The sequence below is a fragment of the Podarcis vaucheri genome (assembly GCF_965113315.1).
Source record: "Podarcis vaucheri genome assembly, chromosome: 2".
Classification (NCBI taxonomy): domain Eukaryota; kingdom Metazoa; phylum Chordata; class Lepidosauria; order Squamata; family Lacertidae; genus Podarcis; species Podarcis vaucheri.
Window position 1 is genome coordinate 17122529 of NC_138760.1, and position 25022 is coordinate 17147550.

At 48.6% G+C, this 25022-nt stretch overlaps 1 protein-coding gene and 2 long non-coding RNA genes across 3 annotated transcripts in view; 2 read left to right on the plus strand and 1 right to left on the minus strand.

The window, feature by feature from the left end:
• The window catches only part of LOC309526660, a 98017-nt gene extending 92986 nt beyond the window's left edge, over positions 1-5031 (plus strand). Inside the window, exon 2 of the long non-coding RNA XR_014216801.1 lies at positions 133-5031. This is a non-coding gene — a long non-coding RNA (uncharacterized lncRNA). The remainder of the gene's footprint in view (positions 1-132) is intronic.
• A 2626-nt stretch (positions 5032-7657) lies between these two features.
• Positions 7658-12057, minus strand: LOC309526656. Its single transcript, XR_014216796.1, has 3 exons — positions 11862-12057; positions 11186-11278; positions 7658-7983 (listed from the first exon to the last, which is right to left on the minus strand). It is a non-coding gene; the product is annotated as an uncharacterized lncRNA (long non-coding RNA).
• Positions 12058-18589: 6532 nt separating this feature from the next.
• Positions 18590-25022, plus strand: NPFF (neuropeptide FF-amide peptide precursor). Its single transcript, XM_082212943.1, has 3 exons — positions 18590-19940; positions 22473-22603; positions 24706-25022. Exons 1-3 carry the CDS (start codon positions 19803-19805, stop codon positions 24827-24829), a joined length of 393 nt encoding a protein of 130 aa, XP_082069069.1. The 5' UTR covers positions 18590-19802; the 3' UTR covers positions 24830-25022.

Sequence of the window (25022 nt, forward strand, 5' to 3'; positions counted from 1 at the left end):
CCTCTGTCGTCCCCTTCTCCTTGTGCCCTCCATCTTTCCCAACATCAGGGTCTTTTCCAGGGAGTCTTCTCTTCTCAGGAGGTGGCCAAAGTTTAATTAGCTTAATTAATTAAGCTTAATTAGCTTAATCAGCTTAATTAGCTTAATTAATTAATTAATTAGCTCCATTAATGCAGTTATTTAATAGCTTAACACATAGATAAGACAGAATTTGAATTTTCCTGAGCTGGGAAAGGGAATCTGGCAGTTTTATTATTTACTTTTATAAAAGGGCTTCTCCCTTTCCCATGCACCTGTCGTGTGCTTGTGGGGAATGTGGGGGTGAATTGATTGTGAGGGCAGGGCCTATTGCATGGGCCTCTGCCAACCAGTTGTCACCCTGCCGGGAGGGAAGAATACTGAAGGCGTACACGACTTGCTCTGCAAACAATGTAACAGTGTTCTCACACATAGAGAGAGAGAGAGCGCGCACCACATGGCAGTGTGAGATCTAACACCAAGGTGAAGGAGTACCCACGCAGGTACAGGTGAGTGTGTGGCCATGTTGAATTCTGAAGAAGGATTGTAAGGTACATCCCAGTCCAAGGGTTTTGCCAGAGCAGGGAGACCTTGTATCAGCGATATTCTCCACAGCTAGGGGAGAACTCCTGTGCCATACTTTCCCTTCTAACCCCGGCTGCTAATTAGCGTAGCTTGTGCCAAGTTCATTCCTACAACTCAAACAATCTGGCAAGGATCAGGTGGCAAAGGGTTTCTTTTGCAGCACCCTTGGTTACCAGACCAAAAGGTTAGCAGATAACGTTTACTCCAGGGTGGTATAAGCCAAAAAGCAATTCCTTTGAACTAAGCAGATATTCCATGAAATAACTGCACCAACATCTCTAGCATAGGGGAAACGTGCTAGTAATGAGAGCTGTATTGGCTGTGCATTATATGTTGAAAACCAACAGCTGATTTACATAGTCTGGTTCAAGCAACCTAATTTTCTACTGAATTATTTTCTGGCATTATCATAGAGGTATCTGGACTCCAAGTCTTTTCATCCCGTAGCATTGAACTTGATATCTGGGACTGATGGTCCCAACATATGGAGAGATCCTGCCCTTCCTTTCAGCATGCCCAAGACTTACTCAACATTTCCTTTTAAAATACTACAGTGTTAGTAAAAAAACAACAATCGATGGCTCCAGTAGACCTTGGCTGTCTCCTGCTGCTTCTTAAAGAATCATGCTTAGAGCACCTTCCTGTCTTAAAAGATGGAAAGTTAATGTGTGCGCATCCCTCTACTAATATACCATTCTGTGTCTAGTGCTTTAAATCAGCCACACACACCCACTAGACATGTTTTTCTCAGCATAGAAGATCAAGTGCTTAAAGTGAGCCTTGCTCTTCTCTCCCTCCCCCCCCCCGGCAGATGTTCAGTGTGAAGAAGTTTACAGAAATAATGCCTTGCCAGAGTTGGCCTTTATAGGAAATTTGTCTGACCCAAAGATGTGACTTTGTAAAAAAAAAAAACCTCGCCAGCCCTCCATGCTAAAGGGTAGAGATAATGGGCATTTTTCTCCTCTGTAGGAAGAGCTATCCATTGTTTCTAAATCAGCAACACTCCTAATTCTTCCGGTAGTTGGGACCTGCCTTCCCATAGGAGAACTGCCTAAGTACAACCCTGCCTGTGACATTGATCAGTGGGTCCCCTGCCCACCCCCCAACCTGCCTGCTTTGGCTTCTTGCTGACCTGATGCTGAAACCTCCTCTTACCTGTTCTCTCATGCCAACAGAAAGGTGAAAGAAGTGCCTTTTATGTCACTAGGCTCTGGGCCTAACCTGCTATATATATATATTTTTGTTGTTGTTTTTTGCAATTCATGCATACTGGGGAAGACCATTTCTTCAGTTGCATAATATAAAACAGAAGAGAGATTTCAGAACCCACTTAGTCGTTCCTTCATTCAGTTGCCTGCTCCCAATACCCCTGTGGTGCTAGTAAGTAGCAAAAACCATTAGGCTTGTGACAGACTGGCATGGTAGGGGTGGTTGTTGTTTAGTCGTTTAGTCGTATCCGACTCTTCGTGACCCCATGGACCAGAGCAGCCAGGCACTCCTGTCTTCCACTGCCTCCTGCAGTTTGGTCAAACTCATGCTGGTAGCTTCAAGAACACTGTCCAACCATCTCGTCCTCTGTCGTCCCCTTCTCCTTGGGCCCTCCATCTTTCCCAACATCAGGGTCTTTTCCAGGGAGTCTTCTCTTCTCAGGAGGTGGCCAAAGTATTGGAGCCTCAGCTTCAGGATCTGTCCTTCCAGTGAGCACTCAGGGCTGATTTCCTTCAGAATGGAGAGGTTTGATCTTCTTGCAGTCCATGGGACTCTCAAGAGTCTCCTCCAGCACCAGAATTCAAAAGCATCAATTCTTCGGCGATCAGCCTTCTTTATGGTCCAGCTCTCACTTCCATACATCACTACTGGGGAAAACCATAGCTTTAACATGGTAGGGGTTAGACCCCATCATTAACCTTATTTGCTAGTGTGCATAGCAAGCTTTGTGGTCAGCCCCTTTTCTTGACCTTCTTTTCTATAGACATTTCACTATTAAACACAGGTTTTAAAAAATGGCTGGCAACTGCAAACAGAATGCTTTCTTTTCTTGGTTCTCGTCTGCTATGCACACAGCTGGAGATATTTCTCCTTGCTTGCCTTCCCAGAACAGCCTTTGGATGAGGTTCGATACCCTTCTGGATATTCCTTTCCAAATCTCTAGCTGGAGACAATCGTTTACCTCAGTTTTGGGTTTTGTCTTCCTTTTCTTTAGAGTTCCTTCACCCCCTGTCCATCTCTCAATGAAAAGTACTTTCCCCAACTTAGTGTCTTTAGCTGCTTTTATATAACACCTTTGCTCCCTTCCCTTTCTCCAAAGAACTCTCTTTTTAAAAAAGAGAGAAAAGAAAAGAGCTTGATTCACACAGATGGTTTTGGTTCCATGTGAACAATAAATCATTCTGTCTCACCATCACACCTCCATCCCGTTTTACCAACTACCCACATCTGAGCAGCTTGGCGGAATCCCTCCCCTCAGAAGGGAAGAGTTGCCCTCTCACATTGCAGACCGTGCAGTGTGTTGGAGGAAACTCCCGGCCCTTCTTAGTGCCATATCCAGTTTGCTAATTTACAGGCGTGCCTGCCCTTTCCACAAGATTGTTTCCTTTTTGATAGGATACGGAATGTTTTGGCTGGTGTGTGTGATTTTTGGCCCCTGTGCTTGATCCGCATTTCATTGAGGTAGTGGTGGGGGAACAACTCTGCTTTTCTGGCTTATATCTTGCAAATAATGTATTACGGCTTGGAATGCTGTTCCTTCTGAGCCCAGGGTGTGTCTATGTATGTTCAGAAGAGCAGAAATTGAATCCAGGTATTCGCAGGCAGCCCTTTCCATAGTTTAGATGGGAAAGAACATTAAGGCGGCTAGAAAGTCGCCCGGCTGCTTCAACCTTCTGTGGTGGCCAGTACAAAATAAGAACATCCTCCTTCCCTTCACCATTTAAGGGTGCCCAACCAGAGGGTCTTGCCCAGTCCTGGCTCTGTCTTTTGGTAATGTAGGTAATGCTGTTTCCCATGTGCTTCTTCCCTCTTGTGGTTCCACCCCACCCTTACATCCCACACGCCAGGAATAGTCGGGAAACTCCATAGCTGCCCCAGATGGTATAGAGGCTGAGCTGCAATAAGGCTAGCATATTTCTCAGGCTTCATTGAATGGGTTTACTGTGCCTCACCTGCTCCTTTGTAACTCCTAACATGTTCCATCCACTATCGGGCGCATTATGCCTTTCTGAATTCCAGTTGCTGGGAGTTCTGTAGGCATCTGGTTGGCCACCGTGAGAACAGGGCCCTTGGCCTGATCCAGCAGGGCTCTTTGCATGTTAACAGGAAGTTCGTTAGCAGGGGGAGGCATGGAGGCCTAATAAAGGTGAAAGCTGGATGAGGAGCAGCAGTGATAGAAAGCACAAAGTTTTATCTTTTGATTGACATGTACCGTATTTTTCGCTCTATAAGACACACTTTTTCCCCTTCAAAAATTAAGGGGAAATGTGTGTGCGTCTTACGGAGTGAATGCAGGCTCCTTGGAACTCCCGCTGCGCTCCGGGAGCTTCAGGCAGCTATCCGCAAGCCTTCAGAGCACAGCAGGAGTTCCCGCTACACTTGGAAGGCTTGCAGATAGCCGCCTGGAGAGCGAGAGGGGTCAGTGTACACCGATCCCTCTTGCTCTCCAGGCTTCGCTTCGCTGGAGAGGCGCTGCACAGTTTTCCCTCTCTGCGCAGCGCCCCTTCAGCGAAGCAGGAGGAGAAATGGAAGGGGCTCCATTTCTCCTGCCACTTCACTGAAGTGGCGCTGAGCAGAGAGGGGGAGAATTTATTTCCCCTGTTCTCCCCCTCCTATGGTCCGGTGCGTCCTATAGAGCGAAAAATACAGTACGTTGACATGAATCTTTAGACAAAAAAGCCTGCAGATCCAGCTACATATACTAGGTTGCATTCACTAGTACTTTACCACTAAAACTATGAATGAAACTAATCCTGCCACTGTTTTGTTTGTGTTTTGTTTTTTTTTAAGTTTCCACTGGAATTGTTTTTGCATTTTCCAGTTTTTCTTGTTTTTCGATACCCAACCCACCCTTCCCCTCAGTACAAAATGCGTAGACCAAAGAGAAGCGGAGGTTTTCAATATGGCTAGACCAACAAAGAGTCCTCAAAGACACAAATGTGGTCCCTAGTCCATGAAAACTTACTCTGTTATGAATTTGCTAGTCTTTAAGGGGCTGCGGGATGCTTCATTTTTGTCGCAACAGATTTGACGTGACTGTCCTTCTGGGAATCTAATTAGGACTGCGTGAATGGGTGCTGCAGATACAAAGTGGTAGATGCTGTCTGGCCACTTTGGGAAGCAAGAAAGACCTCTGGTTGGGTAGAACTGGAACTCAGCAAGTGGTAGAACTCCTGTTTCCAGCTCTGTTCAAAAGGCAGGCAAAGTAACTTTGTGTGTTCTAGAAGTAAAAAAATGGAGGATGCAACAGCAGTAGGCAGAAGAAACTGGGGAAGAGATGACGCTGACATTTGCAAACAGGTTATGGGAATAAGCTAGTGAAGCCCAGGTACATTTCACGTCGTTCATGCTGTGCTAATATAAAATGGTGCTTCTTGTTTTTCTAGGCTTGATTGGCTTGCCTTAAGTTGAGGGACCCAGCCCTTACTTTATGTAAGGATTGAACAAAGATATTTTCACCCTGAATAAGGGTTTTACAGCCAAAATGCATTGGATTTCTGCACCTGATTTCAAGAGGCTGCGTCTTCAAAACATGCAGGTCTATCTTCCGTGTATGTAGATAACCTGTGCAGATTGCAAACAGTAGGGCTACTTTCGCTTGCTTCCTTTGTACATGCATTTGTTTCCAAAGAAAATTCCCCTGCTCTGCAGCAAAATACCTTGTCCTACTTGGCCTCCATTCAGCAGCAGTGCAGAAGCCGGACAACATCAACCTTTGAATGTGCAACTTGATGGGTTTTTCTTTTCGTTTTTAGAGATTTGTTTCTTGCCACTGCTCTAGCGCAGCTGTCACATCTTGCTGGTTCATCAAATTGCGCGTTGAGCCTCTGGCCTAATTCACAAGTACAAAACTGCATGGGAAGCTGCTGTACGCTGAGTCAGGCCGTTGGTCCCTGTAGCTTAGTATTGTCCACACTGATTGGCAGAGGCTGTCCAGGATTTCCAGTCGGGACACCTGCAGCCCTTCCCTGGGGTGTTGGGGGTTGAACCCAGTACCTTCTGCATGCAAAGCAGTGTGGTTGCATCTTGAAGCACGACAGCATGGAAGTGGGGCCACATGTTGAGCTGTTTGTGTGGAAGACCTTGTCTTCTTTATGTTGCAGGGTGTTTTCATCATGTCATTGCAACTCCCATAGGGAAATACGCATTGGCATAGTGGAAAATGCCAGAAGTATGTGCAGAGCTCTTTGGGGAAGCAGTGGTGGCGTATGGACCCACCTCCACCCCAAGTGGCTACAGGGAGCGGTGTGAACGTATTTATTGGGCCTATTATTTTGTTTTATTCTGAATCTTAAGAGCCAGGCGCTGAAAGCAAAGGCTAAGTTGAGCCGAGCAAACACTCCTTCCTTCGTTTCCCCCCCTTAAATGTTCATAATTTGCTAACAGCCTGCAAAGTGACGTCCGGGGGACAGATTTTCACAGCACGCTCACGTTATATGTCCTTGCTGCATGCTTGGGAGAGCATAGGCATCGTTTGTGCTCTGAAGGAGACAAGTTGCAGCAGGTGAAAGAGCAGTAAGCATAATCCCTAGCGCATTATGTCAAAATGGAATGCCTTTTATGTTGCAGTCTGTTGATATTGGGTTAATTTTCCAGCTCGGTACGTGCATATTATACATATTTGCAAATACATGCACAGCCAAAGAGTGCTTTATGATGTCACATTTATTTCACCCACCAGGACAGCATTTTCAAATAGCTCCCAAGGCTGCATAAGAAAGGGGTTTGTCTGAATGTGTTGCCTCAGCTTCCTTTCGAAATGAGTCCATGATTTGAGGTTGATTTTACGATTAACTACAGGTTCTATTTGTGCAAGGTGTAAGAGCCCTCATTCTGACAAATCATTCTAATGGGACGGGAAATCATTCTAACGGATGCGTCCGGTGCGGGTGGGTGTCAGTGTCAGAACAGGCTCTTAAGATGGAGAGAAGAAGCTCGTTGCAGCAGGTTTTCCTGACTCTTAGGCCCTGTTCTCAGTAGCGCTGTGTTTGATAGTGGTGTTGCAGAAATTGCACAACTGTCCCGGGAAGTCCGGACCGTATCAGAGTTTTGAGGAGGAGGAGGAGCCTAGGTGAGGAGGCCAGTTGCATCATACTGGTTGTCCTCACTTAGCAATAAAAGATTCTATGGCCCTTCCAATGTATTTGGAACAGCAGCTTCAGCTGAACAAGCACGTTGGTAAGGAAAATTGCAGTGCAATAGGATGGCTCAGGAAAACTTGGCAATACTTGAAGTAGACAAGGAGTCTGTATGTTCAGGTGACATAAGCTGAACTAGATTCCCTTGGAGAGAGACTTGCTTCTACAAAATACTGGAATGAAACCCATCGCAGGGTAGCATAGCAAGGAGGTAAGGAACAAAACAGTCGTGCTCATTGTGGGAAGTCTGTTTGCTTCTCTCTTATATTTTGACCTGAGCTAAGCTAGTGCTCATATTTTTACTCCAGCCAGCAGTACTCCCACTTGCAGCGTCTGAAGGGGGAAGGGAATTACCGTATTTTTTTGCTCTAAAAGACTCACTTTTTCCCTCCTAAAAAGTAAGGGGAAATGTGTGTGCATCTTATGGAGCGAATGCAGGCTGCGCAGCTATCCCAGAAGCCAGAACAGCAAGAGGGATTGCTGCTTTCACTGCGCAGTGATCCCTCTTGCTGTTCTGGCTTCTGAGATTCAGAATATTTTTTTTCTTGTTCTCCTCCTCCAAAAAGTCTTGTTGTCTGGTGCGCCTTATAGAGCAAAAAATACGGTATGTCCCTTTCTTCCCTTCCCATATTTTAAGCCTACCTTAGAGCAGAACCCACCTTGTCACATCAATATGTTCTTGTCGCCCTCTTTCTTCTATGTCCTCCTCCTCAGAAAATCCACATTTTCTTCACATTTCTGGGACAGAGAGAAATAAACTTTGCTATCGGAGATCTCCATGTACAAGCATCTTAGCAAACTTGCCTTTGTGGATGAGAGTCGCCCCAGATACTTGCAAGCCTTATCTTGGTCCTAAAATCTTCCAAACTGGTAACACGCGGTGTGTGAATGCTCCTGGTTTTCGAAACGAGGCTCCACTCTCTTCCATCTCTCTCCATATTCACAAAGCCTTCCATCATTGTTGCAAAACTTCAAGCTATGCGGGAGTTCGTGCGACGCCTTCCTTTTCCACAAGTATCTGCCCGGTCATTTCCTTTATTAAAAAAAAAAAATTGTTATGTTTTCAAATATAGATATATTATATGGAGAGCTTTTACGATCAATAAGTTGAGGGTCGGAGGGTGGGGGAGAGAGATCCCTGAATGCTTAACCACAAAAGGGGGTTTAGTATCTCATAAAGTGAAATACGTATCTATGAATATATATATATAGAAATATATAGGCATATATCAGCTCTTTTCTCCTCGATGGCTGCCATTCCTTATGCAATGACATTGTTGGCATGTCACTTCTTGAAATGTATGCAGGTCTGAGTTTCCCAACCCCTCCCTCTCTCAACGGAGACTTTCGCTTAGACTCTTCTGCCTTTTGATAGCTACGTGACTGGGCAGGGGGCTGCTGGAGGGGGGGCGGCAGAAAGGCAGAAAGATGCATCTACTTAACTGGTAAGCCAACCAATAATTCACCGAAGTGCGCCTGTGAGCAGGTCCTCACAAGCTACCATTTTTTGCCTGTCTCGTGGTTCCCGTGGCCCTGTGTTTTTTGCTACCACAGGCCTGGGTGAGCTGTGGCGTTTCATCTTTGTATCCTGCTATTTTTAAAACAAATAAACTATGTGCATTAAAAAACACACACACACGAAAGAAACCCGGCACTTACCAACTTGTTTTTTCAGCCACTGTTCTTACCAAACATATAATGTGCCTTTTTATTTATGCTGCAAATGTAACATTAAAATATTAACGTGGACAAGCTTGTTTGCATTCCCTCTCGCTCTCTGCATCACCAGGTGCTTCTGCCTCCGAAGGCTAGGATGGGGCAGGATTCTGCTTTCTCGACGGATCCTTTCTCTCAAGTGCGTCTTTCTTATTCCTCTTCGAGTCACGCCGGAAACAGCCACCCACAGGTCGTCCTGTGGGCTGTGCTTTTGTCCGGTCGTGGCTCTCCGGGGGCTGGGAGGGGGGATCTCTTTGACCACCTGCTCCCTGTCCCCTCTCACGGGATATGTCAGGGTTTGAACACGGTGCCTTCTGCATGCAGCGCAGTTGCACTGCCACGCAGCGACACAGACTCTCCCCTAAGAGTGAGCATAGCTATTGGCTGGAATATTTACAAGTATACAGTGGTACCTCGGGTTACATACGCTTCAGGTTACATATGCTTCAGGTTACAGACTCCGCTAACCCAGAAATATTACCTCGGGTTAAGAACTTTGCTTCAGGATGAGAACAGAAATCATGCTCCGGCAGCGCAGCAGCAGCAGGAGGCCCCATTAGCTAAAGTGGTGCTTCAGGTTAAGAATGGAATGAATTAAGTACTTAACCCGAGGTACCACTGTAGATGGAAATGGAAGGTGAAGGAGAATGTCTTTATCTGCCTCCCTGCCACCCCAGGATGACAGCTCAAGGCCTGTCCAAACAAAACAAAACTCTCGCTGTCTTCTGGCTAAAAACCAGTAACTATCGCGGTCAAATGCAGCCTACGTCTTGAGTATCTCCCGCTGAGGAACACAGGATGGGAGTGCTGTTATAGAGTCGCAGAACTGTAGAGTTCGAAGGGACCGCGAGGGTCATCTAGTCTGCAGTGCAGGAATTTATTTTGGGAATAGCAAGCCATGCAAGTCCTTGCAAATGCAGAATGTGTGTTGCTTGTAGAAGAAGTGCAAGTTCTTCCAATTGGTTCCACAGGCGTCTTAATGGGGGGAGGCGATCCCTTAGGAACATAGGAAGCTGCCTTGCACCAAGTCAAAGCATTGGTCCATTTAGCTCTGCATTTGTTTTCAGGTGAGATCCTTCTCAGACCTACCTGAAAATGCTGGGGATTGAACCTAAGCCCTTGTACAAGCATCTCTGCCACCACTGCCTCCTGGAAATGCCCCTCATTCCTGGAAAACCTTCCTGTTAGAGCAGATAGGGAGTCTTCTTCAAGTCTAATTCTTTTTTTGTGGGGGGGAGACTGTAGGTCTGACATGGGGCTATAGAGGTCTGCCTTTTTTCAGATGTGAAGAGCGGTGTTTGATTCCAAACAAGGAGATCTTCAGGGATCCCCAGCTGAAGGCTGTTGAGGTGGTCATCTGCTTTACAGGTTGTCGTCATCTGAGTTTATTTTCCAGTGCGCTCATCTGCTTCTGGGTGTGCCTATAGCAGGCATAGGCAAACTCGGCCCTCCAGATGTTTTTGGCCTACAACTGCCATAATCCCTAGCTAACAGGACCAGTGGTCAGGGATGATGTGTTGGCCTGGGATTCGGACTCGGAGGCTGAACCTGAGGAATCCCAGCCTGCACAGGAGTCCCCGCCTCCAGAACCAGCTGAGCCGGGGCTGGGGCTTGAGCCTGAAGGGTCCTCACCTGTGCCGGGTCCTCAGGAGCAGGCACCAGCTGAGTCTGCTCTGGCCCCTGAGGTGATGGAGGACCCATTGCCTGCAGGTGCTCCTCTCTCAGCCGCGTCAGGGGAAGGTGAGGTTGCCTCTGGGTCCGGTAACCCTCCAGCCTCTCCTGAGCTGCAGAGGCTCAGGGCAGAGAGGCGGAGGGAACTAAGTTCCCGCAGAAGGAGTGCTCGCCTCCAGGCCAGGAGAGGCGAGCCACCTGTGGACCGGGGCCACCCTATGCCTCCGGGAAGATAAAAACCGGCCAGCCCCAGTCCCAAGTTGCGGGAGCAACATTGTTGGTTGCTAGTTCCTGCCTGAACCCCGTCCTGCTTTCCTGCCAGAGCTCCTGACCCGCCCTGGCTCCCTGCTTGCATGCCTGTTCCTGACTTCACCCGGCTCCCTGCCCTGCACCCAGCTTCAGCTGCTACGGACTGCCTCCACGTTGCACCTTTGGCCACGGACCGGACTTGGACCTCGCCTCTCGGGTAACCCACGGGACCAGCACAGATGATGGGAATTGTAGTCCCAAAACATCTGGAGGGCCGAGTTTGCCTATGCCTGGCCTATAGGCCTCTGGTTTGTCCACCAGGAGTGGCTCTGTGGTGAGGCAGCCACCTCAGGCGGCAGGTACTGGGAAGTCTTTGTGAGGTGGCAGTATTCCACCCCCACCATTCCTCCTGAGCTGAGCTCTCTAGCCGGTCCCCTCAGATGGCAGGCAGAACTGTGCCATCCAGTCTGCCCTGTACCCCCTAAACTAGCCCGCTGCCCCTAGGTGAGATGGAGGGGGCTGCCTTGTGTTGAAGTTAGAGCCAACGGCCCATCCAACGAACTTCAGTACGAAGAATGGGAGAGTGGGCGCCATCTTACCCTTCACCTCAGCTCCCTGTCGGTTGCTGTGCAAACAGAATACAGGACTAGATCGGCAAGGAGTGGGAAACCTTTTTCAAGGATCTCATTAGCCTGGAAAAGAGGAGATACAATAGCCATCTTCAAACATCTCAAGGGCTGTCACATGGAAGAGGGAGCAAACTTGTTTTCTCCTGCTCTGGAGGGCAGGACTCGAACCCGTGGCTTCAAGTTACAAGTGAGAAGATTCCATTAGGAAGAACTTTCTGGATGTAAGAGCTGTTCAGCAGTGGAACGGACTCCCTTGAAAGGCTTTTAAGCAGAGTTTGGATGGTCATCTGTCAGGGATGCTTTAGCTGAGATTCCTGCATCGTGGGGCGTTGGCCTAGAGTTGGGGCCTCTTCCAGCTCTATGATTCGCTCGTGGCCAGCCTTCCAAGAATCACATGCCACTGGCAAAAGTGGACAGAACAACAGGTGTAAATGTTACCTTTGTGCAGTAGGCTAGTTTCTACACACACAAACACAAAGGGGCATTTTCAGAGGATGCATTCCAGCCAAGTGAAAACATTCAATGCAAGGGCAAAGCGGAGCTGGTGATCGGTTTGGCTGTCCAAGGGGATGTGACCTAGGAAGACTTCCAGACTTCCATCTGGTCCTAGAAGGCTTCACCCCCAAGGGCCTGAAGTTCCCCTCACCCTGAGATAGGCCTGTGGTCTGAGCCACTAGGGCTCTCCTTGCCAGTGGAGACTAGAGGTACCAGTGCCAGCCATGGAGGAAGTCCTCTCCTGCCAGCGATCCAGATAGCTGGTGCGTCAACTGCTAGGCTGTGCTGCTTCCTCAGACCTCTGCTTTGTTTCCAACCAAGAAAGTCTGAGCCAACAATGGACCTGTTACCAGAACGACCAAATGCCACTGGGGGTTGCATCATAGCGGAGTCATGCTGCCTGGCTCTGCTTGGTGCTGTTTGTGTCCCCTGGAGTCTCCCTGGCTCTTTAAGAAACATTAAATGGACCGTGGATTAATCTCCCAGCCCCCGGGGCTCTTGCATTAAGGCAATCTTCAGGAGCAAAGGAAGCTACTTTGTACTGAGTCAGTCCCTTGGTCCACCTAGGTCAGTCTTGTCTGCTGTAACTGGCAGGGGCTGCCACATTGGGGGGGGGCACCTTTCCTAGCCCTACTGGTGGAGATGCTGGACTCTATCACTCAGAGCCAGTGTCCTTTTTCCAAGGAGTTTCTTCTTCCTGGATTCATTCTGTGAGCAGAACTTTCTCCAGTGGCACAGTCAACAAGTTGTTGTTTAGTCGTGTCCGACTCTTCGTGACCCCATGGACCAGAGCACGCCAGGCACTATATGCCTGTTGTCTTTGTCCATGGAGTTTTCTTGGCAGGGATACTGGAGTGGCTTGCCGGTTCCTGCTCCAGGTGGATCACATTTGGTCAAAACTCTCCACTATGACCTGTCTATCTTGGGTGGCCCTGCACGGCATGGCTCGTAGCTTCTCTGAGTTATTCAAGCCCCTTCGTCACGGCAAGGCAGTGATCCATGAAGGGGATCGTCAACAAGACACCCCCAAAATATATATATATATTTATTCATTACATTTTTATACCACCTTTATCTTCCAAGTAGCTCAATGAAGGTCTTGGGGAAACATTGGCCCTTCAGACATCTTTAAGCTTTCACCAGCAGGTTGAGAGTTCTAGTCCAGGGTCAGCAAATTTGTTCAGCAGGGGGCCGGTCCACTGTCCCTCAGACCTTGTGGGGGGGCAGACTATATTTGGGGGCGGGAATGAACGAATTCCTATCCCCCCCAAATAACCCAGAGATGCATTTTAAATAAAAGGACACATTTGACTCATGTAAAAACACACTGATTCCCGGGTTGTCCGTGGGCTGGATTTAGAAGGCGATTGGGCCGGATCCAGCCCCCGGGCCTTAGTTTGCCTACCCATGTTCTGGTCCAACAACATGCTGAGGATTGCAGGATCCCACCACCTATTTTAACCAGCAGATTGATCCCCTGTGAGTTAAAAGGAAGAGGACGAATCAGCTTAAATGCTATTTAATTGGTTCTTAGCTCCCCTATCAGGGATCTGCGTGGGCTTGCTGGGTATGTGTGTGCCCTAGATTTTTTTTTTTGGGGGGGGGCTGCCCTAGATTCATGGCAGCATCTCGAGTTCTGGTTGCCAGTGTGCGATCCCCCCGCGGTGGCGTCGTAGAATTGCAGCGTGTTCGCCTTTTTTTAATGGAAAGCAGTTTCAGTCTCTCCAAATTTCGCTAATATAATAAGCCTCCCTGTTTAGTCGCATATCTTAGCCCGCATTTCCTGCTGTGAACCACACGATGGCAGCATTGCTCCACCAGAAGTCGCAGCAACTACCGAGTACAAAAGGAGATCTAAAGACAGTCCGTCTCCATTCAGTTCCCTGAGTGCAGAAACCAATAACCTGCAAACTGGACCCCATGGCCCAGTATTGTTACTTGCCCTCCAGAGTGCGGTGGCAGATATTACACGGGTCCCTGTGCACAGCCCCTTTGCAGGGGTGGGGGCACTATTTGTTCACCTAAATAAATATGATTATGTCCCAAAATATGAGGGAACTAAATGCATAAAGGTAAAGGGGACCCCTGACCATTAGGTCCAGTCATGACCAACTCTGGGGTTGTGGCGCTCATCTCGCTTTATTGGCCGAGGGAGCCGGCGTACAGCTTCCGGGTCATGTGGCCAGCATGACCAAGCCACTTCTGACGAACCAGAGCAGCGCATGGAAACGCCGTTTACCTTCCCGCTGGAGCGGTACCTATTTATCTACTTGCACTTTGACGTGCTTTTGAACTGCTAGGTGGGCAGGAGCAGGGACTGAGTAATGGGAGCTCAACCCGTCGCGGGGATTCGAACCGCCGACCTTCTGATCAGCAAGTCCTAGGCTCTGTGGTTAATATGATTATGTCCAAAAATATGAGGGAACTAAATGCATAAGAGTGATTTAATTAAATACACGGGTTACTTTTTAAAAATTATATTATTTACTGGGGGGGGGCTCTCCCTTCCCAATTGCTCCATTCATCAGCCGCCCACCCCCCCCCCCAATTTAACCACCTAGACCATGGGCAGGCAAACTAAGGCCCGGGGGCCGGATGCAGCCCAATCGCCTTCTCAGTCCGGCCCACGGACAGTCCGGGAATCAGTGTGTTTTTACATGAGTAGAATGTGTCCTTTTATATAAAATGCATCTCTGGGTTATTTGAGGGACATAGGAATTCATTCATTCCCCCCCCCAAAAAAAGAGTCTGGCCCTCCACAGGGTCTGAGGGACAGTGAACTGGCCCCCTGCTAAAAAAGTTTGCTGACCCCTGACCTAGACGAGCGTCCCCTTCTCACCGCATGCAATTACAAAACCTGTTTTTACATTCACAATCCTGTTTTTGAAACCAGTTCTTTTCTATCCTGCGGCCCCACTCTACACCCGTTTTCATCTCCACCCCCATTTCATAGAATCGTAGAGTTGGAAGGGCCCCCAGGGGTCATCTAGTCCAGCCCCCCTGCAAAGCAGGAATCTCAGCTAAAGCATCCATGACAGATGGCCATCCAACCTCTGCTTAAAAACCTCCAAGAAAGGAGAGTCCACCACCTTCCCAAGGAGACCATTCCCCTGCCGAACAGCTCTTGCTGTCAGAAAGTCCTTCCTGATGTTGGAATTCTCTTTTCTTGAAATGTTTGTTTACATATATAAATTCCATGGGCAATCGCGGCTCATGTACGTGAGCATCATCTTCTCATCTTTGTCCATTTAGAAAGCATCCATTGCCATAAGCTATACAAATGCTTAGAGAATATATCTTCTTATCACTTTGCACAACCGTAATACCATTTCTAGATGGTATTTGTAGCTGAGAAATAACAATGAACTTTACCAACTGGGCCATGAGTGATTTCAAATTATCTCTCAGGTTAATCTCCATTTGGCTCACCCATCCCACAGACCTAAAATGTATTGATAATCTAAAGAGCTGAAACTTACAGCACCTATATCCTTTTTGGAAAATGTTATTTGAATCAATTCATCATCTTTGCGTTTCCATCACATCAGCTCCCTCTGCAAGAATGCACCCGTTTCCAAGCCTCTTACTCCTTCCTTTTTTGTAAACCCCTTTAAACCCCCTATTTTCACCTTCATCCGCTTTTCCCTCCCTCCTCCTTTCAATTCCCCCTTGCACACAGACTGCCTCTATTTCAATGCCTCCCCCTCCATCCTGTTATGTAGACCCCCACTTTGCCCAAACACACCCCACAATCGACTTCACCCTTCTCCCCAACCTCTTCCTTCCTCCTTTCCTAAACTCTAGCTCAGGCATAGGCAAACTCGGCCCTCCAGATGTTTTGGGACTACGACTCCCATCATCCCTGAATATAGGTCCTGTTAGCTAGGGATGATGGGAGTTGTAGTACCAAAACATCTGGAGGGCCAAGTTTGCCTATGCCTGCTTTAGCTTCTAGGAAGTGAAGCAACATCTCTGGAATAAAGCCTGACATAGGTAAAGGTAAAGGGACCCCTGACCATTAGGTCCAGTCGTAACCGACTCTGGGGTTGCGGCGCTCATTTCGCTTTACTGGCTGAGGGAGCCGGCGTACAGCTTCCGGGTCATGTGGCCAGCATGACTAAGCCACTTCTGGCAAACCAGAGCAGCACACGGAGATGCCATTTACCTTCCCACCGGAAGGTACCTACTTATCTACTTGTACTTGGATGTGCTTTCGAACTGCTAGGTTGGCAGGAGCAGGGACCGAGCAACGGGAGCTCACCCTGTCACGGGGATTTGAACTGCCAACCTTCTGATCGGCAAGTCCTAGGCTCTGTGGTTTAACCTACAGCTCCACCCACGTCCTGACATACAGCTGACCAAATTGGTGGCCTTTCTTTATTCCTTTGCCCATGGAAAATGCCTCTGAAATATACTCAGAGTCGCAGAGTGATTTCATGCTCTTTATTCAGCTCATAGTGGTGAGGAGGAATGAAAGAATGTCCCCTCAAAGTATCTGCTTTATATACATTATTTACACAATGGGCTGCACATGATTGGTTAATTCTGGAATTCTACTGTAAGCCAATCAGGTTGTGGATTCACTTATATCTGGAGCATGATTGGGTGGTTCCTGCCAACCAATCATACTGCTGCATTGTTCTTGGACCAATCAGACTGCTGCATTCTGAATCCTATTGTTCTAGGACCAATCAGACTGCTGCAATTTGGATCCTATTGTTCTAGGACCAATCAGACTGCTGCAGTTTGGATCCTATTCAACTCAGTACATAACAGCCTCCTTTGATGGGCTCCTTCCCCAGGGCAGCAACAAACCTGGCATCGCCTATGATATTATAGGGCAGGTCTGTGCAATGTGGCTAAAGCAGCCTCATGGGCCGCAAGGTGAAGCCAGAAGTTCCCCCCTGCTGCCATAATAGGTCAACACCAAAATATAAACAAGAGCTCCACCCTAAAAATTATGCCAATCTTTGGTGATATTTTCCTAGTTCTTGTAGCTTGCCTGTTTCCTGGTCTTCATCTACAGGTGAACTTTAGTGCAAGGCATGGGCATGCTGGGGGGGGGCAGCTGCCCACCCAAACCAAGTAAATAAATAAAAACACTTAACTAAAAGTGGAGATAATCAGAATACAGTGGTGCCTCGGTTTTCAAACGTCTCAGAAGTTGGAGGTTTCGGTTTTCAAACGCCAAAAACCTAGAAGTAAATGCTTCCGTTTTCAATCGCGCCTCGGAAGTCCAATGGCTTCCACCGAGTGCCCCCCCCCAATTTTCTCTATTGAATTTGCAGACCGACCTCTGCGCCTCGGTTTTCAAACGTTTTAGAAGTCAAACTGTCTTCCGGAACGGATTACGTTCGAAAACCCAGGTACCACTGTATATGAAACTGAAATGCTTGTGTGATGTTGTGGCGCATTCTAGTGCCGCAACTGGCAACCCGATAGAGTGATAGGTGTGGAATCCACAAACTGACCAATCATGTTGCAGGTAGCTCGGTTCTGGAAGCTTCTCTTAGTTTCCAAGTGGCTGAAGATTTTGGCTGATTTTTCTGAGCACATGGGATCAGAAGAAAGTAATTTAAAACAACTGTTGTTGAGACATTTCATTCCGAATCTGCCAGACAGAGGACGATGACAGGTGAGTGTCCTGCTGCCCCCCTTCCAACATAAATCCTGGCTACACCCATGTTGCAAGGGCACACCATACAGGAACATTGCCTCTTATTTATATGGGGAACAGGGCTTGCTGGGGGAAAGAGAAGTCCAGTCTTCCTCAGATGCAAGCTGATCGTCTTCTCCCCACCACCCCCTCGAAGGAAATGTACTGCTGTGCGTGATGAATGGGTCGCACACAACTCCGCTGATGAATACGAACCTGTCTCTGCTCCGAGGAGTTGACTGTTATTGGGACCATCAGTCAGGTGCTGGTCAGATGGTTCCTTGTAGGCCTCCAGCAAAACATGACGTAGAGATTAATATGCAGTTATGCTGATGTCTCGCTTTCTCGTGTTGCCGGAGGGCGGTGCAGGAAGGAGGGGGACACCTCGCAAAAACATTTGTCAGGACTCCATCGTCTCCCCAGCTTTTCCTCTTCTCGTAGATGGAAAAGCTTGGCAAGGGGAAGAGGCGTCACTCACTGGATTAGTTCAAGGTGCATTGGAACGAAATGAGCGGTGCCAAAGTGTGTTGTGTTGCTATTCCACAACTGTCAGCTCTGGCTTTGTTTTAGGGGCGTCGTGAAACTCGGGGGCGATTTTGTTCACCCTATCTGCTTCTCAGACCCAGCAGAGGGAGAACAATAATAATAATAATAATAATAATAATAATAATAATAATAATAATAATAATTTATTATTAATACCCCGCCCATCTAGCTGAGTTTCCCCAGCCACTCTGGGCAGCTTCCAATCAAGTGCTAAAAACAATACAGCATTAAATATTAAAAACTTCCCTAAACAGGGGAAGTTCAGATGTCTTTTAAAAAGAAGATAGCTGCTGATTTCCTTCACATCTGAAGGGAGGCCGTTCCACAGGGCGGGTGCCACTACCGAGAAGGCCCTCTGCCTGGTTCCCTGTAACCTCACTTCTCGCAATGAGGGAACTGCCAGAAGGCCCTCGGCGCTGGATCTCAGTGTCCGGGCTGAACGATGGGGGTGGAGACGCTCCTTCAGGTCTACTGGGTGGAGGCCATTTAGGGCTTTAAAGGTCAGCACCAACACTTTGAATTGTGCTCGGAAAAGTACTGGGAGCCAATGCAGATCTCTCAGGACTGGTGTTATGTGGTCCCGGCGGCCACTCTAGTCACCAGTCTAGCTGCCGCAAACACATTGACCCCTTTTCATGTGACCTACTGCTGCGGCTACTAGATTTGATTGCACTGTGTTTTGAGTCTCCCCCTTCCCAGCTATCTCCCTTCACCCAGGTTCTGTTTCATAGCAGCTATTCCTTCTTCTGACAGAGGCGTAACATGGGTTGCTAGTGCCCGGGGCAGGCAAGTCGCTGATGCTCCTGGAGCCGCCCCCCACTGGAGCGAAGCAGGGCCATGCTGTGCTGCCTGTGCTGGGGGAAGCCTGGCCCTCCGATGCGGCAGTACACAGAGCAAGGAGCGAGTGATCAGGAGAGGCTGTCTCTCTCAACTGTTTTCTTTTATCCAAAGTCTTGCCTGTTCCAGCCACCTTTATTAGAAGCAGGCACAGTGTCTTCTAACCAGCTGCCTGATAGGCAGAAATCCAACAGGTGGAGTTACTTCCAGTGCCAGGTCTCTCGATTTCTGCCTGCCCCCAGTTGTGCAGCCTGTTTCCCCCCCCCCCAAAAAAAAGAATGGTGTAGTAGCCCTCTGTGTGGCAAATCTGGAAAGAAAATATCCACACCAACTTAAAATGGATGAGACCCCCACACACCACACACCTGAAGGTCTAGGGCTGCATCGTTTGGGGCCTGGGCCTGCACGCCAACCTCCCCCCACCTCAGCAGCTCCCCCCCCCATCCTTGTCCCCGTCGCCTGCCTGTTTTCCCGTTTCTTGGTAAATGGGTTTCATTAAGCTGTAAAAAGCTCGGCTTCGTCGACGTGAACGCCCCAGGGACGGGGGCTTTGCAGAGCCGGCTGTGCAAGCGGCGACGTGACAAATGTCTGGTCCCGAGTCGCCTCTGGTGTTCGCAGACCCATCAAGCCGACGGTGGGAGACCTTGGGGAGTGTGAGGGAAGTGGTCAGTGTCCGGCGAAGAACCTGGGTCTCCGTCCCCCCCGGTGGCGTACAAACGGCGACGTACAAGCAATTAGCTACCAAATCCCCAACAGGACTTAAGAGAGCCATTTTGGGCTGGATTTATCCTCTCAATTACGCACAAATCAGCCCCAGCCAGCGGTGGCGGAGGCTCTGTCGGGGGCCCCGTGGCGGTCCCTCTCCGCTCGTCACGGGGAGGTGCCAGCGGGGGCCCCTCGCAAACCCGCCTTACAAATGGGTCGCCGTCGCTGCCATCAATCCCACCCTGTGCTGCTGTTGCCCCGCCACCATCACCCGATCCGGAGACAGATATATAAAGGCAGCGCCAAAGCAAAAAGGGAAGCGCTTTGAGAGAGAGCAGGCCTGGCAACATGGAAGCTGCCCGCCTTCTGCTCGCCCTGGCATTGCTCTCCGGCAGCCTCAAGCCAAGCCGAAGCCTTGAGGAGGGGATCGGCTCCCAAGAGGCAGAGGAGCCCGACGGCTACCCTGAGAGACTCTTCGGCTGGATGGTGAGTGGCCTTCGACGAGGCGACGGCCTAGAGGGCAGGGGAGGGTGCCAAGCGAACTTCGATGCTGCTTAGTCAGTTATTGCAGGGTGGTGGGCATGGCTCTGTTCACAGACACCACACAAACACACACACACACTTTTTTATCCTCCTTCCACAGCCCGGTGAGGTCAGCTGGACTGAGAGAGCTTAACAGACCCAGAGTCCCACAGTGAACAAGCCTGGGTTTAAAATCCCGTCCGCTCATTGTGGGGCTTGAGTGAGGATTTGAACCTGACTCTACCCTATGGGGACGCAGGTGGTGCTGTGGGTTAAACCACAGAGCCTAGGGCTTGCCAATCAGCAGGTCAGCGGTTCGAATCCCCGCAACGGGGTGAGCTCCCATTGCTCGGTCCCTGCTCCTGCCAACCTAGCAGTTCAAAAGCACGTCAAAGTGCAAGTAGATAAATAGGTACCGCTCCGGCGGGAAGGTAAACGGCATTTCCGTGCACTGCTCTGGTTCGCCAGAAGCGGCTTAGTCATGCTGGCCACATGACCCGGAAGCTGTACGCCGGCTCCCTCGGTCAATAAAGCGAGATGAGCACAGTAACCCCAGAGTTGGTCACGACTGGACCTAATGGTCAGGGGTCCCTTTACCTACCCTGTCCTAGTCCAGCACACTAACCATTATGCCACAGGGACTTGTGGAGGTGTTTTGGGTCCTCTACCCAATTAAGAGAGGGAGAAAGGTTTGGCCAAGCCGGAAGCCATTGCTGCCTCCAGAAAGTCAGTATAACATAAGCCCAGAGTGGGATTGGCAAATGAGGACCTTTTCCGCCTTCCTTCCTTCCTTCCTTCCTTCCTTCCTTCCTTCCTTCCTTCCTTCCTCTTTCTTTCTTTCTTTCTTTCTTTCTTTCTTTCTTTCTTTCTTTCTTTCCCAGACGCTTGCTGAGATCCAGGCAGTTGCCCCCCCCAGGAGAGGGTGGCATCATTGCAATTTGTGGGGCTCTAAGACTGATGGAGTTTGGGATCAAATCCTCCTCAGCCACAAACTCATTAGGTGGCCTTGAGCAAGCCATACTATCTAGTCCTTTCTAGCTTCAAAATGGGCATAATAGTGCATGCCTACCATGCAGTGCTGTTGTAAAAGATTCCTGTGAAGGTATGCAAAGTGCTTTGCATTATTAAGATGTTAACCCGATCTCCTCCTGGGTTTTATTTAGGGCTGGGTATATACCCTGTGACAACAACATAGCTCTAGCATACGCAAGGCACAAGAATCCTCAGAATCTCCCTTTCCTTTCCTTTCCTTTCCTTTCCTTTCCTTTTTAAAAGCAAGTTTCTAAACACGGAAGTGTGAGTGTGAATCCCAGAAAGCCAAAAGCATAAGGTGATCAGTCAGAGTTCCTGGTGGTCCACAGGTACCCTGCCTAGCTGCTTACTCTCCCCATGCAGAGAAAATGAAATTATGTGTAAGAAGCAAATATGCACAGATATTCACACAATTTTCAGAGCACGTTAAGCCTGTGTTGAAGCGAAACCAACAATGCGTCTTCCTGGCACCTTTAAAGATAAAGAGTTGTATCCAGTGCTATTCAGAGTCGATGTACTGAAATTAATAAACGTGACTAACTTGGGTCCATTTATTTCAGTGCGTCTACTCTAAGTGAAACTTGTTGGAGACAACCCAGACAAATGGCATAAGCTTTAGTAGACTAGAGACCATTCCACCAGATGGAGCTTATGTCATAATAAAGGTGTCACAAGACTCTGTTGGATTTTGCCAATATTCACAATTTGTGTAAGGCAATCCCCAGAAATTCAGCTGTTTTTGGTGTACAAAGTGTGTGTGTGTGTGTGTGTGTGTGTGTGTGTGTGTGTGTGTGTGAAATTGCAAGAAATATAATTGGCTTGACATTATGTTGGGTGGATAGAGCTGACTGCTGTTCAATATTTACCATCATTACGCAACTGTGAGGAGCCATCCAGCTTAGTCTGTACAGCATGAGACTCGTAATCTCAAGGTTGTGGGTTCAAATCCCACATTGAACAAAAGGGTTTCCACATTGCAGGGAGTTGCACTAAATCAGTGTTGGATTTACGTATAAGCTAAACAAGCTATAGCTTAGGGCCCCACTTTCTTGGGGCCCCCCAGAAAATTTAATTGTATTTCAGTTCAACAATTACTTTGATAAAATGCATATTTTGCTATGTGCAAATGGCTTTAGATACCTATTAGGTCTGTAAGTTACCATATAGTATATATTCAACACACACAAAAACAGCGACAATTCGTTGTTGACAAACGACATCTGGACATATAAAGGGCCCCATTACCTCCAGTAGCTTAAGGGTCTCATCAAACCTAAATCCGACCCTGGACTAAATGACCCCCATGGACCCTTCCACCTCTACAATTCTGTGATTCTTTGATTCTATGAATAATGTGATGCCTATGCTGTTTTCCCTGGTCCTCAAGCTACTTCCTGGTCTTGCAGGGAACTCGTCTCTTGTTGAATTTCACAAATGACCCCGACTTTTTATTTGTCCACCCAGCTGCAAGAAAATGAGGACCATCCTGTCCAGATTCCCCCTGAGGAGCACCCCCTGGGGGTCCTTCTCCGCTCCCTCCTTCATGCTGTGCAGAGACCTGGTCGCAGCCCCTCCTTCATGTTCCAGCCCCAAAGGTAAGGAGTGGGGGGGGGGGTCAATGCAGCCAGGCAGAAGCACGTATTCTGGCTACACTAGGGGGAGCACAAGTGAATGGAGGGGGCGGTTCATTTAATTTCCCCCTTCCTTCTTAAAGCTCCATTTGTGCTAATTTTCCAGTTCTTGGAATTACATCTGTTGTTTCATTTTGGCCATGGACTGGGATGGGAGATCCAGAGCCAGTGTGGTGTAGTGCTTAAGAGCGGTGGACTCGTAATCTGGGGAACCGGGTTCGCGTCTCCGCTCCTCCACATGCAGCTACTGGGTTACCTTTGGCCAGTCACACTTCTCTGAAGTCTCTCAGCCCCACTCACCTCACAGAGTGTTTGTTGTGGGGGAGGAAGGGAAAGGAGAATGTTAGCTGCTTTGAGACTTCTTCGGGTAGTGATAAAGCGGGATATCAAATCCAAACTCCTCAAGTCGTCTCCTGACAATGGTTTGAGTATTTTCCATCCGAATAGTATTTGAAGGCGTTCTAGCTTCTCCAAGGCCTCACAATTCCCACAGATCAGGCATAAAAAGGTGAAGGTAAAGGGACCCCTGACCATTAGGTCCAGTCGTGACCGACTCAGGAGTTGTGATGCTCATCTCGCTTTATTGGCCGAGGGAGCCGGCGTACAGCTTCCAGGTCATGTGGCCAGCATGACTAAGCTGCTTCTGGCAAACCAGAGCAGTGCACGGAAACGCCGTTTACCTTCCCACCAGAGCAGTACCAATTTATCTACTTGCACTTTGACGTGCTTTCAAACTGCTAGGTTGGCAGGAGCAGGGACCGAGCAACGGGAGCTCACCCCGTCACGGGGATTCGAGGTGCCATAGGAAGGCACTGGACATAGTAAAAGATCCATCGCATCCTGGTCACTGTCTCTTCGAGCTCCTGCCGTCGGGACGGAGATACAGGACGGTGAAGACAAGAACGAGCCGTCTTAAGAACAGCTTCTTCCCCAGAGCGATCTCGGCCCTGAATGGGAAGCCTGGACTTTGAAAGTCATCTAATCTTCCTTGCTGTTTTATACTGTATTGTTTTAATTAGTGTTTTTATAGTTGTTTTGATTTTGTGTGGAGTGCCCTACCTGGGTGGATGGAGCAGCCAAGTAATTTCGTTGTCCCCGAGAGGGGGCAATGACAATAAAGATATTATTATTATTATTATTATTATTATTATTATTATTATGAACTGCCGACCTTCTGATCGGTAAGTCCTAGGCTCTGTGGTTTAACCCACAGAGCCACCCGTGTCCCCAGATCAGGCATAGGCTCCCCCATTTAAGAGTCAATTTTTAAAAGACAAACACAGCATCCTTGCTATCTAAATGACCATTCCCACCTGTCAGTTTCACGGGTCTTTCTTAGACCCTTCATCCCTATGACCTTTTTTCTGCAGCTGCTCGGAACACCCATTGCAAAAGCTGTGCTTGCAATGCCCCTAAAAACTGAACCGTTTTTCAATTGTTCCCTTGTCTTGTGTTCAAATCCCCACCCATCAATTCCTGCAGCAACAATAAGGGGACTCTGTTTCGTTTCAGTAGTTCTGGATGATGCAATTCTGTTCTCCTGGGGACAGGGACGGCGGGGGAAAGCAAAGCACTATTCCAAGACACCTAGCTGCACAGCTCTGCTTCCTTCTCACCATCCCTCTGACAGAAGTGATGACCTGCAGGACAAAGAGGCCAGGGAGCTACAAGTGCTGTGTTTTTGAGTGCCAAAAATGTTCCCCAGGCAACCTGCTTTATGCTGCTTTCCATCTCTGTCTCCACCCCCATTGTTCTGCCCGGACACTGAGGTCCAGCGTCGAGGGCCTTCTGGTGGTTCCCTCGCTGCAAGAAGCCAAGTTACATGGAACCAGGCAGAGGGCTTTCTTGGTAGTGGCACCCGCCCTGTGGAAAGCCCTCCCACCAGATGTCAAAGAGAACAACTATCAGACTTTTAGAAGACATCTGAAGGCAGTCCTGTTTAGGGAAGCTTTTAATGTTTAACAGACCACTGTATTTTAATATTTTGTTGGTAGCCGCCCAGAGTGGCTGGAGAAACCCAGCCAGATGGACAGGGTATAAATAATAAATTATTATTATTTCTGCAGATTTGGCCGTGAGGCCCGGGCCAGCTCCAGCAGCGGTGGCCTAATCAAGCCACGGGCTTGGGACGCCGTGGCTCCTCAGTTTCTGAGCATGGCTGTTCCGCAGCGCTTTGGCAAGAAGAAATGAAGTCGAGGACAGCAACGCACAGAACTGCCACCACCCGGTCCTTGCACCGAGAACTAATGCCGCACTGGGTCGAAAAGCCTCCCCTTCCACTCGTCCTTCTGTGTCGTCCCTGGGTTACCCGGGTGACTGACCCTCCTGTTGAGGGGTTTGTGCTTTGCCCCTTGCTAATAATAAAAATGGTTACATCTTGGAA